Raw genomic sequence first — 14,878 nt, 5'->3', positions numbered from 1 at the left:
AAGGTGGTGTAATTTGAACCTGTGCGGTGGAGGTGGGTGGGGTGGTGGTGACGGTGGTGGGCGTGGTGGGCGTGTCCTCGGCTGGGAGGATGAGGGGCGAGACGGGGATCACAGGGATTATGGGAGAGGTGGGCGGGGTCACGTCCGCCTGCTGACACACAATAAGCACGGTGTTGAGGTCAAAGGTCAAACAACGACGACCACGACGCAGACAGACAGACACTGAACACAGATGACACGGGACAGAGGAAAGGTGTGTCTGAGTGTGTGCGCGTGCGTGCGTGCGTGCATGCGTGCGTGCGTGCGTGCGTGTGTGTGTGTGTGTGTGTGTGTACTTGGAGGATGGAGGGATGAGAATGAATAGTTTGAGAGGAGGATTGTGGGTTTGTGTGATGAAACCGCACGTTGATGCTGCGATGACAGGTTGGGTGCCGTTATCACGGGTGGGCGTAGAGCCAGAGCTGAACGTTGTGTGTGTGTGTGTGTGTGTGTGTGTGTGTGTTGTGTGTGTGCAAGCGTGTGTTGGTCTCAGTGGGGGGGCGACTGATTACATTACAGCTTTTCCAGCTCCCACACGCGGTCCAGGACAAGACACCCCCCCCCCCCCCCCCCCATCTACAGACCTGGCTTCAGTATAGGTGCACTTGTCCAACTGCTCCTTAATGCAAATTTCTAATCAACCGGTCACATGGCAGCAACAACAACTTACAATTCAGGCATATAGAAGACGCTCATAACCAGAGTGACTTATAATGAGCCAGGCAAACACATACAGTACATAGAATGCAGAGAGACAGACAGTGTAGTGCTTCAGTAAACTACAGGGTCATATAGAATGCAGAGAGACAGTGTAGTGCTTCAGTAAACTACAGGATCATATAGAATGCAGAGAGACAGACAGTGTAGTGCCTCAGTAAACTACAGGATCATATAGAATGCAGAGAGACAGTGTAGTGCTTCAGTAAACTACAGGGTCATATAGAATGCAGAGAGACAGTGTAGTGCCTCAGTAAACTACAGGATCATATAGAATGCAGAGAGACAGTGTAGTGCCTCAGTAAACTACAGGGTCATATAGAAAGCAGAGAGACAGTGTAGTGCCTCAGTAAACTACAGGATCATATAGAATGCAGAGAGACAGTGTAGTGCCTCAGTAAACTACAGGGTCATATAGAATGCAGAGAGACAGTGTAGTGCCTCAGTAAACTACAGGGTCATATAGAATGCAGAGAGACAGACAGTGTAGTGCCTCAGTAAACTACAGGGTCATATAGAATGCAGAGAGACAGTGTAGTGCCTCAGTAAACTACAGGGTCATATAGAATGCAGAGAGACAGTGTAGTGTCTCAGTAAACTACAGGGTCATATAGAATGCAGAGAGACAGTGTAATGCCTCAGTAAACAATAGGATTACATATAATGCAGAGAGACAGACAGTGTAATGCCTCAGTAAACTATAGGATCAGTCTAATAATATTAATTTGTATTCTGTAAATTGAAACTATGGGTTCCCAGGTAAACAATGAAGCACAATGAGCATCTGTCTAAATAACCTGCTATGTAAATTTTAACCTTGTGGTCAAGACACAAAATGCATTCCGGTTGTTTTTAGGATTGATTTTAAAATTATTTTACTTGTCTATAAAGCTCTCAATGGTCTCGCACCTTCCTACCTACATGACTGCCTGCCTAAATATGTCCCAAACCGCCCGCTAAGGTCTTCCACTGCTGGCCTGCTCGCTTTGCCTAAAAAAATGGCAACTAAAAAATACGGGGAAGCAGCTTTTTGCTTCTACGGGCCGTCGGCATGGAACAAGCTCCCTCTGTACCTTCGTCAGGCAGCCTCTGTAGACATTTTTAAAGCTCAGCTCAAGACCCACTTCTACAACATTGCTTTTAATTGATCTTTTAGTTGTTGTTTTTTAGTTTTTGTTATTCATGTCCTCACTGTATTGCATTACTGTCGTTGCCTTGCTTTTCTTTTATTCCCCATTGTTCTGTAAAGCACTTTGAGCTGCATTTCATGTCATGAAAGGTGCTATACAAATAAAGTTTTATTATTATTATTATTATTATTAACTTAAGGCATGTGCACATGGTCAAGGCGATCTGTTGACGTATTAGCACAAATTTTGCATGGGTGGGGCAACCAAATGGTCAGCGGCGCCGCTGCCTGGACCCTACTATGAGAAGCACCACACTATGGTGTAAATAAGTCTGCCTTGTTTCTCATACTGTACTATAGTTGTACAAATTTGACCAGTACAACCCCAGTCTTCTACTGTTATACTGGGAGCTGACCAGTACAACCACAGTCTTCTACTGTTATCCTGGGAGCTGACCAGTACAACCACAGTCCTCTACTGTTGACCACTGGAGCTGACCAGTACAACCAGAGTCTTCTACTGTTATAAAAAAAACTACCTTTTCAGACTCCATCATGGCCCATAGCACTTACCCCCACCCCCTTAGATAGCATTTCTGTAGACTTAGATAGCATTTGATACAGACTTATAGCATGTTATGTAGACTATAATTGCATTGTATGTAGTCATAGCACGTCATAGTACATATGTATAGCATAGTAGTATAGATGTATAGTTTATATGTATAGCTTCATTATATAGATATTGCACTGTTACTTTCTTAGCTTACGCATGTTTCTTGATAAATGTTTTTATGTGATGTATTCCCATGCTTTTTTGTTCTTGCTTAATGTAAGTCGCTCTGGATTAAGAGCGTCTGCTAAATGCCTAAATTGTAAATTGTAAATTATACTGGGAGCTGACCAGTACAACACAGTCTTCTGCTGTTTGTCACTTTGAGCTGTCTAGCATAACCACAGTTACCTAGTGTTGTACTTAGAGCTGACCAGTACAACCACAGTGTCCTACTGTTGGCTACATGGAGCTGACCAGTACAACCACAGTGTCCTACTGTTGGCTACATGGAGCTGACCAGTACAACCACAGTCTACTACTGTTGGCTACTTAGAGCTGACCGGTACAACCACAGTCTTCTACTGTTGGCTACTTAGAGCTGACCAGTACAACCACAGTCTCCTACTGTTGGCTACTTAGAGCTGACCAGTACAACCACAGTCTTCTACTGTTGGCTACTTGGAGCTGACCGGTACAACCACAGTCTTCTACTGTTGGCTACATGGAGCTGACCGGTACAACCACAGTCTTCTACTGTTGGCTACTTAGAGCTGACCAGTACAACCACAGTCTTCTACTGTTGGCTACATGGAGCTGACCAGTACAACCACAGTCTTCTACTGTTGGCTACTTAGAGCTGACCGGTACAACCACAGTCTCCTACTGTTGGCTACTTAGAGCTGACCAGTACAACCACAGTCTTCTACTGTTGGCTACTTAGAGCTGACCAGTACAACCACAGTCTTCTACTGTTGGCTACTTGGAGCTGACCAGTACAACCACAGTCTTCTACTGTTGGCTACTTAGAGCTGACCAGTACAACCACAGTCTTCTACTGTTGGCTACTTAGAGCTGACCAGTACAACCACAGTCTCCTACTGTTGGCTACTTGGAGCTGACCAGTACAACCACAGTCTTCTACTGTTGGCTACTTGGAGCTGACCAGTACAACCACAGTCTCCTACTGTTGGCTACTTGGAGCTGACCGGTACAACCACAGTCTTCTACTGTTGGCTACTTGGAGCTGACCAGTACAACCACAGTCTTCTACTGTTGGCTACATGGAGCTGACCAGTACAACCACAGTCTTCTACTGTTGGCTACTTGGAGCTGACCGGTACAACCACAGCATTTTAGTGTTTGCTATTAGCTGGTGGTCTGGCCTGACAACAGACAGGCTGACGGACTGACCGTTAACGGAGAACTTCCTTTTCCAGCAACACATCCAGGGCCTCTATGGAAAACCAAAATGGCTAAAATTAGCCATGCCAATCGACGGCATTGATTTGCCAACCTACTTTCAGTGCAGCCACGCCTGCATGGAAATCCTTTCACAATGAGGCTTAGCCGTTTTCAGAGAATACAACCAAAGAGCACTGCAAGACTGCAGATTACAATTACAATTACATTTTCCAAAAATAGCTACATTTGCTGCTCCATAAGCTCACAGTGTGTTGTAATTTCATCTATTTTAACACCGAGTCTAGATAGAATCATAGACTCCCAAACAGCTACAACAATACCAAATACAGATACCAGCGCATTAAATCGTCAATACAACAATTTTATTTCACACAATGTCAAATCATTACAAAAAAACTATATACAAGAAACGACTCTCTGGCTGTGCATTAGAAAGATATAAGCAGAGATGTGTGGAGACTGGAGACAGGGCAAGCAAAGGATTACGCAGCATTTCACTAAATACAGTAAAAGGCTTCCCCATAGTGTGCAATGTTAAGTCACAACAAAAATCACAAACGCAGCCAAGCCTAAGATCACCAAAGAAGAAGAGACACGCTGCCGTGGACATCTTCTGTGTACACCAGTACAACCCACTTGCCTGGACACAATAATAATAATAATAATTATTATTATTATTATTATTATTATTATCATCATCATCATCTTCTGTGTACACCAGTACAACCCACTTGCCTGGACACAATAATAATAATAATAATAATAATTATTATTATTATTATCATCATCATCATCATCTTCTGTGTACACCAGTACAACCCACTTGCCTGGACACAATAATAATAATAATAATTATTATTATTATTATCATCATCATCATCATCTTCTGTGTACACCAGTACAACCCACTTGCCTGGACACAATAATAATAATAATAATTATTATTATTATCATCATCATCATCTTCTGTGTACACCAGTACAACCCACTTACCCTGCATGCCTGGACACAATAATACTAATAATAATAATAATTATTATTATTATCTTCTGTGTACACCATTACAACACACTCCCCCTGCCTGGACACAAGACATGTTTGACCTACAACAGCCTCAATGCTGCGTTCACACCGGCAGATGCAAAAGATACAATGCTATACACAGCGTATTTGTAGCATTGTAACTTTGTAGCTGTAGTTGAAAACCAGCTCAACTTCTTCTGTAGCTGTTGCAGCAGCTACAAACGTCGGATGCATATCTTGTATCTTCATGTCGCTGGCTTCCATTGAAGGGTAGACTGTATCTTTGCATCTGGCGGTCACAGTGAATGCAGCATAAGTGTTGACTAACAGTCTGAACTGAACTGTTGAGTCTCTAACAGTTTGAACTGTTGAGTCTCTAACAGTCTGAACTGTTGACTCTAACAGTCTGAACTGTTGACTCTAACAGTCTGAACTGTTGACTCTAACAGTCTGAACTGTTGACTCTAACAGTCTGAACTGTTGACTCTAACAGTCTGAACCGTTGACTCTAACAGTCTGAACTGTTGACTCTAACAGTCTGAACCGTTGACTCTAACAGTCTGAACCGTTGACTCTAACAGTCTGAACCGTCGACTCTAACAGTCTGAACTGTTGACTCTAACAGTCTGAACTGTTGACTCTAACAGTCTGAACTGTTGACTCTAACAGTCTGAACCGTTGACTCTAACAGTCTGAACTGTTGACTCTAACAGTCTGAACCGTTGACTCTAACAGTCTGAACCGTTGAGTCTAACAGTCTGAACTGTTGACTCTAACAGTCTGAACTGTTGACTCTAACAGTCTGAACTGTTGACTCTAACAGTCTGAACCGTTGACTCCAACAGTCTGAACTGTTGACTCTAACAGTCTGAACCGTTGACTAATCCGACTACTGCACTACCTTGGTAAAGCTGAAGGGGACCCAGGGGATCCGAGTCCTCCCAGCAGCAGCAGCATGGTGGGGGTTGTTGTTGTTGCAGACTTTGGCCGTGCTCTTGGTGGGACTCTTCTTCACGCTGTCCCGCAGGTTGACGAAGCGGCTGCGTGCTCGGTAGGAGGCCGGCAGCGTGCACGCGGTGAACGTGGTCAGCGAGACCGCCGGGAGGGCGGCCTGCTGCTGGGGGTGGCGGCCCGTCGGCCTCCGCTGGGGAGGCGGAGACGCTACGGGTGGTGGAGGAGGAGGAGGCAGCGGTGGTGGCGGAGGCGGTTGGTGTTGCTGCTGCAGTTTCTGCTGGTGCATTTGTTGCTGTAGTTGTTGCTGTTGTTGTAGTTGTAGTTGTTGTTGCTGTTGTTGTAGTTGTTGCTCTTGGTGCAGCTCGATGGCATGCTGCCGATGAAGAGGGTGCAGGTGCGCGAGGGACTCCCGGAGGCTCAGGTTGACCCGCGGCGGGTAAACGGAGGGCTTCCCGTTCCCGGAGGCTCTCTCCCCTCCTCCGTTGGCGGCCGGGGTCATGGCGCCGCCACCGCAGTGCTCCTGCTTGGGGTAGTGCGTGGTCATTTTGGGACCCGCTGCGTTGCTGGCACGAGAGGGAGCGACAGCGAGGAGCGGAGAGGAGTCCCGTGGCGGTGGTGGGGGGGGGGGGAGGAGGAGGAAGGAGGCAATGCCGTAATGGATCTCCCCCTGATGGTCTCAGCGGGAGGGCGCCAGCCAGGCCTTTTAGTCAGTGACAGTTTCACAGAGCAAAGACCTGATCCTTCTCTCTCTCACTCTACAATATTTAGAATACGCTGCCTCTCTCTCTCTCTCTCTCTGTGACTCACATGTACATTTATCTCTCTCACTCTAGCTCTCATTCACTCTCTCCCTGTGACAGCCCTCCTCCCTCTCATCTTCTGTCGTTCTCCTGCCAATTAACAGGCTCCAGTGAGCATGGCACATGTCAGTGTGTGTGTGTGTGTGTGTGTGTGTGTGTGTGTGTGTGTGTGTGTGTTATGAATAATCAATGCGGCCTACAGATTCGGATCCACAGCCGCTGTTGTTTTACGTGTCATCATTGCGTGCCCCCGGCAGCTTGCTGGCTATGTGTCATCATCATCGGCACAGGCCCGGCAGCACTGAGGAAGAGTGTGTGTGTGTGTGTGTGTGTGTGTGTCCATTTGTGAGGGAACCCGCTGAATTTGGTGGGTTGGGGGCTCCATCCTTAGTTCACCCCCCAGGGGTCCCCCCAGACCCCCAGCTCAATGATTGAGTTAGGAACCAAACGCACCCTTACAGGTCTGTAACTCTGAGCGTGTACAAATGGACCCTTACAGGTCTGTAACTCTGAGCGTGTACAAATGGACCCTTACAGGTCTGTAACTCTGAGCGTGTACAAATGGACCCTTACAGGTCTGTAACTCTGAGCGTGTACAAATGGACCCTTACAGGTCTGTAACTCTGAGCGTGTACAAATGGACCCTTACAGGTCTGTAACTCTGAGCGTGTACAAATGGACCCTTACAGGTCTGTAACTCTGAGCGTGTACAAATGGACCCTTACAGGTCTGTAACTCTGTGCGTGTACAAATGGACCCTTACAGGTCTGTAACTCTGAGCGTGTACAAATGGACCCTTACAGGTCTGTAACTCTGAGCGTGTACAAATGGACCCTTACAGGTCTGTAACTCTGAGCGTGTACAAATGGACCCTTACAGGTCTGTAACTCTGAGCATGTACAAACGGACCCTTACAGGTCTGTAACTCTGAGCGTGTACAAATGGACCCTTACAGGTCTGTAACTCTGAGCGTGTACAAATGGACCCTTACAGGTCTGTAACTCTGAGCGTGTACAAATGGACCCTTACAGGTCTGTAACTCTGAGCGTGTACAAATGGAACCAAATGGACCCTTACAGGTCTGTAACTCTGAGCGTGTACAAATGGAACCAAATGGACCCTTACAGGTCTGTAACTCTGAGCGTGTACAAATGGAACCAAATGGACCCTTACAGGTCTGTAACTCTGAGCGTGTACAAATGGAACCAAATGGACCCTTACAGGTCTGTAACTCTGAGCGTGTACAAATGGAACCAAATGGACCCTTACAGGTCTGTAACTCTGAGCGTGTACAAATGGAACCAAATGGACCCTTACAGGTCTGTAACTCTGAGCGTGTACAAATGGAACCAAATGGACCCTTACAGGTCTGTAACTCTGAGCGTGTACAAATGGAACCAAATGGACCCTTACGGGTCTGTAACTCTGAGCGTGTACAAATTAAACCAAATGGACCCTTATGGGGCCTGTCACAAATTGCTGTTTGGTTCGATTTGGTACCCTTTCAGAGTTAAATAAACACTAAGGATTTTCTACGGTGTAGAACAATGTCCAAAAGATAATTGTGCGTTTGATTTTTAACCCATTCTGATGTTGGCATCATGTTATGCTTTAGCTATTGAAAAATAGCAGATCTACAAGCTCATATCGCGCCACCGAGTGGCGCGATATGAGCTTGTAGGTCTGCTATTTTTTGAAAAATCGAAGAACGACTGACATTTTTAGAATCTGATCTCAGGTCAGAATGGGTTAATCAGACACAGTGTGTGTCCTGCGGAAACCTCGTATGAATCTGATCTCAGGTCAGAATGGGTTAATCTCTTCACGGTCCTTGAAACGAATAAAGGCTGAGAAGCAGAGCTCTAGATATTCAGCACATCGCTCTGACCTTGACGCTCCGATGGAGGCTACAGCAGTGTGTGTGTGTGTGTGTGTGTGGGTGTGTGTGTGTGTGTGTGTGTGTGTGTGTGTGTGTGTGTGTGTGTGTGTGTGTGTGTGTGTGTGTGTGTGTGTGGTGACAGATGGTTCAGAACGTATAGCCTGATTTACACTGCATCGTAGGACGGAGCATATCGCTGCCGTCGTGTGGAAAGCTTGACTGTCCAAAACCAACCCTTATTAACATCCATTAATGTTGGGCAGAAGCCTCGTAATGATGGTAACTTAACATCCATTAATGTTGGGCAGAAGCCTCGTAATGATGGTAACTTAACAACCATTAATGTTGGGCAGAAGCCTCGTGATGATGGTAACTTAACATCCATTAATGTTGGGCAGAAGCCTCGTAATGATCCTAACTTAACATCCATTAATGTTGGGCAGAAGCCTCGTAATGATGGTAACTTAACATCCATTAATGTTGGGCAGAAGCCTCGTAATGATGGTAACTTAACATCCATTAATGTTGGGCAGAAGCCTCGTAATGATGGTAACTTAACATCCATTAATGTTGGGCAGAAGCCTCGTAATGATGGTAACTTAACATCCATTAATGTTGGGCAGAAGCCTCGTGATGATGGTAACTTAACATCCATTAATGTTGGGCAGAAGCCTCGTAATGATGGTAACTTAACATCCATTAATGTTGGGCAGAAGCCTCGTGATGACGGTAACTTAACATCCATAAATGTTGGGCAGAAGCCTCGTAATGATGGTAACTTAACATCCATTAATGTTGGGCAGAAGCCTCGTAATGATGGTAACTTAACATCCATTAATGTTGGGCAGAAGCCTCGTAATGATGGTAACTTAACATCCATTAATGTTGGGCAGAAGCCTCGTAATGATGGTAACTTAACATCCATTAATGTTGGGCAGAAGCCTCGTAATGATGGTAACTTAACATCCATTAATGTTGGGCAGAAGCCTCGTGATGATGGTAACTTAACAACCATTAATGTTGGGCAGAAGCCTCGTAATGATGGTAACTTAACATCCATTAATGTTGGGCAGAAGCCTCGTAATGATGGTAACTTAACATCCATTAATGTTGGGCAGAAGCCTCGTAATGATCCTAACTTAACATCCATTAATGTTGGGCAGAAGCCTCGTAATGATGACAACTTAACATCCATTAATGTTGGGCAGAAGCCTCGTGATGACGGTAACTTAACATCCATTAATGTTGGGCAGAAGCCTCGTGATGAACCTAACTTAACATCCATTAATGTTGGGCAGAAGCCTCGTAATGATGGTAACTTAACATCCATTAATGTTGGGCAGAAGCCTCGTGATGACGGTAACTTAACATCCATTAATGTTGGGCAGAAGCCTCGTGATGATGGTAACTTAACATCCATTAATGTTGGGCAGAAGCCTCGTAATGATGGTAACTTAACATCCATTAATGTTGGGCAGAAGCCTCGTAATGATGGTAACTTAACATCCATTAATGTTGGGCAGAAGCCTCGTAATGATGGTAACTTAACATCCATTAATGTTGGGCAGAAGCCTCGTAATGATGGTAACTTAACATCCATTAATGTTGGGCAGAAGCCTCGTAATGATGGTAACTTAACATCCATTAATGTTGGGCAGAAGCCTCGTAATGATGGTAACTTAACATCCATTAATGTTGGGCAGAAGCCTCGTAATGATGGTAACTTAACATCCATTAATGTTGGGCAGAAGCCTCGTAATGATGGTAACTTAACATCCATTAATGTTGGGCAGAAGCCTCGTAATGATGGTAACTTAACATCCATCAATGTTGGGCAGAAGCCTCGTAATGATGGTAACTTAACATCCATTAATGTTGGGCAGAAGCCTCGTAATGATGGTAACTTAACATCCATGAATGTTGGGCAGAAGCCTCGTAATGATGGTAACTTAACATCCATTAATGTTGGGCAGAAGCCTCGTAATGATGGTAACTTAACATCCATTAATGTTGGGCAGAAGCCTCGTAATGATCCTAACTTAATGCCCTATACCTGATCATACTACAAATTGAAACCCTAGCACCAAAATAGCAGACCTACAAGCTCACCAAAATAGCAGACCTACAAGCTCAACATTTGTAGTTTTGGACGTGAGGATTTCCGAGAGAGAGGACTTAGAGTTTGCAATCACCATACCCGTTTCACAAGATGACTTGGTTTTAAACATATGCGTTGTGAGCGAAGTATAAGGCGTTCATTTACAAAATAAATGCAATAATAAATAAATACAAAAGTAGACATATGGAGAATTGGAGATACAAGGTTTCTGCCCGACAGCGACCATATATTAGCCCATTCTGAACGGGCACCCACTTTGGTGTTGGCATCATGTTATGCTTTAGCTATTGAAAAATAGCAGACCTACAAGCTCATATCGCGCCACCGAGTGGCGCGATACGAGCTTGTAGGTCTGCTACTTTTGAAAAAAATCGAAGAACGACTGACATTTTTAGAATCTGATCTCAGGTCAGAATGGGTTCGTCAGACCAGCGTGTGTCCAGTGGAAACCTCGTATGAATCTGATCTCAGGTCAGAATGGGTTAGACATGTGTGTGGGTCTTGACACGATGCCAGGCCTTCACATGAAGGGTTAAATAATGAATGGAACCATATGACTTATAGACAGAAGAACAACATGAACAAATAGGTTCACGTTATTAGCCTTGGTTGACATGGCAACATGGCTGTGTGTGTCAACCTCTTCACGTTTCAGAAACGCAAAAAAGAAAGGGAGAAAAAGAACGGCCAAGAATGCGTTTTGGTACACGGCGATGTACAGTAGCAGAAAACAGAATGTTTTCATTTCATTTGTTCATTTAGTTTAAGTTGCCTTGTCTTACATGCCGTTTTAAAGGTATATTAAGTGATTTCACTTAATTCAAATATCACTTATTTTTTTGTTTTGTTGTGATAATCCTCCCTACTATAGAGTGTGCTGGCCATATAAGGAGTTCCTCCCTGTCCCCAGTTAACCCCTGGGGGTCAAAAAACCTTAGGTTTCGTTTTTGACTCTCTATCCTGATTGGACGAAAGGCTGGGTCCCACAGCCAAAAACGAAACCTAAGGTTTTTTGAGTGAAATCACTGAATATACCTTTAAGTACTTTTGTTTTGAAATTGTACTCACATTCATTGTCGATCTGTATCAGGTTTAGACCGTGTCTTGTAGGCCGTGTTGTGAGGTCCCTTTTCGTTCAGGTCCGTTCCCACGGAAGGGGGACTACACAATTTTTTCTCCATAAAAGAGATTTATAGGTAGACAGTCTAAATAAAAAAGTTCTACTCGTCCGACGCTGCAGTTATTTTATAATCCGCGATCTAAAACGGGACTATTTCTTACAAGGCGTAATAATATGTGCAAGGGGAGTGGTGTGGTTTTGGTCACGTGGACCAATCGCGTAGCCGCTTTATTCCCTTGAGTATGCGCGTAAGGTCTTCGTATGCGGAAGAACTTTTTGTTGTCCATAGCAACCTAGCAACTCACTGTTGCGACGCTGTTTTCATTCTCTAAACTGGGAAAATGGGAAAGAGCCGTTGTGCGATTGACTGTACAAACAGATTAAAAAAGAACTCGGAGCTATCCTTTTACAGACTGCCGAAATGTAAAGAAAAAAGAAGTAAATGGATCGCTGCACTTCGCCGATGTAGTCATGTTTCAGGGCTACATGGATTTGGGGGTGCCACTTTCACTTTGTGTCAGGTATGTTGCTTTTTTTGTAAAACCATACGTTCAATGTAAAAGGGCCTTTTCACACAATGTCCCGTTTTAAACGAACCTAACGGAGTTCTCTTCTTGTGGACCAATTAGTGGATTAACATAGTCCGTTACCCGGAAAGAGATCTGGTCAGGAGTAATTACTCATCAACATGTTACGTGAGTCCGTGGAAAGACTTTAATGTTAATGTTCTTATTGATCAACACACCCTGCAGTTACTGAATGTTAAGTCTCCATGGTTTCCCTCAGAATATCGTATGACACTGATTTATATGACACATTAAGAGTCCACTGATAACCACTACAGTGGTTTAATATCAAACTTTTTTTGTTTGTTTTTTTCAAGGACCCACATAACGTTTGATTGTTATTGCACAAATGGACTTACTCTGAGAGTGTACGAATGGAACCAAATGGACCCATAGTGTCAGAGTTACAGACCTGCATGTGTCCATTTGTACACTCAGGCTGTAAGGGTCCATTTGGTTCCATCTCTCAGAGTTACAGACCTGTAAGGTCCATTTGGTTCCTAAGAAGGGTCCATTTGGGGTCCAATGGGGTCCATTGGTTCCATTTGTACACAGTTACAGACATGCAGGCTAATCCTCTCTCACTCTAATGCCAGACTGGCATTAGAGTGAGACACTGGCATTTCCAGTGTGTGCCAGTGGTCACCCTTAGCACCCGTGGTTAAAGCTGCCTACCCCTGCTCTACACCAACAATGTTGTGAGCTTGTAGATCTGCTATTTTCTGCAAATGTTCCCTCCAGAATAGGGATGCTATTGTTCCAGTGGTTAATGTAAAAAAATAATCTCACAATGATTTGGCAGCCCCGTCCCGGATGAGTTTGTTTTGAGGCTGATGTCTGAAACAGGACATATGTGAAAACACCCCATATATGTAAACAAATTAATATCATATTTCTAGTAAATGTTTTTGTTGTTTTTGTTATTTAAGGGGAAAAGAGTGATGATCCTCTACATCCTGACTACGTGCCAAGGTTATTTGGTTTCACCTCCATCACTGATCGAAGTACAGCAGAGGTACAGACTGTTGTTGAAGTCCCAGGCATTGGGGTCCAGACAGAGGAAACACAAAATGACATTGCCTCATTACATGAACAGATTAAATCTTTAAATGCTGAATGTCAATCACTTAGGGATAAAGTCAACAAATTAGAAAGTGAGTTGAAACATCGTACTCTTGATCCTTCAGAATTTGATGACAGCAAAATGAAATTCTTCACAGGACTTTCATGTTGTTGTTCAATTTTGTGTCACCAAGTTTACCACCTCCTGCAAAACAGTCACTTAGTGATACTCAGAGACTTCTGCTTACACTGAGGAAGCTGCGCCTCAATCTGTCTGAGGAACTTTTAGGTTACCTCTTTGGCATTCTTTGAGTCAACTGAGGTAAGCCAAGCAGGTTCATCTTGGCAGCAGTTTTAACCTTGACCAGTCAACTTTCAACACACTGAGCAAATATGTGTGCTACCTGTATGGCCAATCATCTGCCAAAAACGTGAATGATGCAAGGTACAAATCATTCTGTACGGCATCATCAGCTTTGCCAGAACTGTACATTCCCCCAACAAGTGATGCTCTCCACCAACATTGCAAAAGGGCAAACTACCAAGCAGCAGTGATGAGACGTTCTCTGACTAGTAGGATGTGTGCTCCTTCACCCATTGGCAGTGGATGGGTCATGGAGGATGGGGAGTTAACAGTACAATGGATGACTAGAAATCCTGCCCCTGATAGTGTGTTGCAGGTAGTCCACTGTAATTGCAAAAAAAGCAAATGTGAGACTGAAAGATGTTCATGTATGTCTGCAAAACTGTTTTGCACTGATTTATGTCACTGCCAGGACTGTGAAAATGTGTCAAAGGAAACAGAAGAAAGAGGTAGGCCTACATGGGATGATGACTCTGATGAAAGTGATAGGGATGAGTAACCCAACATGTTACCATGTAGGCCTACATTTTCTATGTATGAAACATAAGCTCTTGACACAATTTACTGTGTAGGTTTCATTGTACTGTGTGGCAAACACTTAAGTTGAAGCATATTCTTTAACAAATATGCTACATTTCATGATATAAATTCACATATGACTGAGTAAACTAAAGGCACCAATACTTATGTCAGATGTTATGTATATGCATTTGACATTTGAGAAAAAAAAATTGTTGCCAAAAACACATTTTACAAGCAAAAACAGCAGCACACGATTTTCGTTTTTTGGTTATAAACTGTTTATACATTTATGGCTATAAAAACAAAACAGCAGGTTTTTATGAGTAGAACTTTTTACCCAAAGTCTAGAAGGGTATTATCTATGAAAAAATGCATTGAATGCATAGTTCGCTTGACATGGGAACGAAACTCATTTTCTAAGCACTTTTTCATGGGTCCCAACACGGCCTATTGCCCCCGTTTATCCCCAAAATATATTTTGTTGAGTATATTATTTTTGACAAGTTGTTGTAAATTGGCTTGAGGCCAGGGTGATTTCAGAGTGGAGAACAGCAAACGTGGCTTATCATATACCGTTACCGATAAATCAAAGTGCAAAAAGTGATT

General features: G+C 43.9%; 1 protein-coding gene across 3 annotated transcripts in view; it reads right to left on the bottom strand.

Annotated features, from left to right (window-relative positions):
- dlg1b (discs large MAGUK scaffold protein 1b) overlaps positions 1-14,878 on the bottom strand; it is a gene marked incomplete at its 5' end in the record, with an annotated part of 78,054 nt that overhangs the window by 53,628 nt on the left and 9,548 nt on the right. For all 3 annotated transcript variants that reach the window (XM_083781563.1, XM_083781564.1, XM_083781565.1), the window contains one exon: positions 20-151. In XM_083781563.1, coding sequence (XP_083637689.1) covers positions 20-151 — 132 coding nt within the window. The remainder of the gene's footprint in view (positions 1-19; positions 152-14,878) is intronic.

Source organism: Protomyctophum parallelum (assembly GCF_964188405.1).
Source record: "Protomyctophum parallelum genome assembly, chromosome: 14".
Classification (NCBI taxonomy): domain Eukaryota; kingdom Metazoa; phylum Chordata; class Actinopteri; order Myctophiformes; family Myctophidae; genus Protomyctophum; species Protomyctophum parallelum.
The sequence above is the reverse complement of the archived record's forward strand: the minus strand, read 5'-3'. Positions and strand labels throughout refer to the sequence as shown.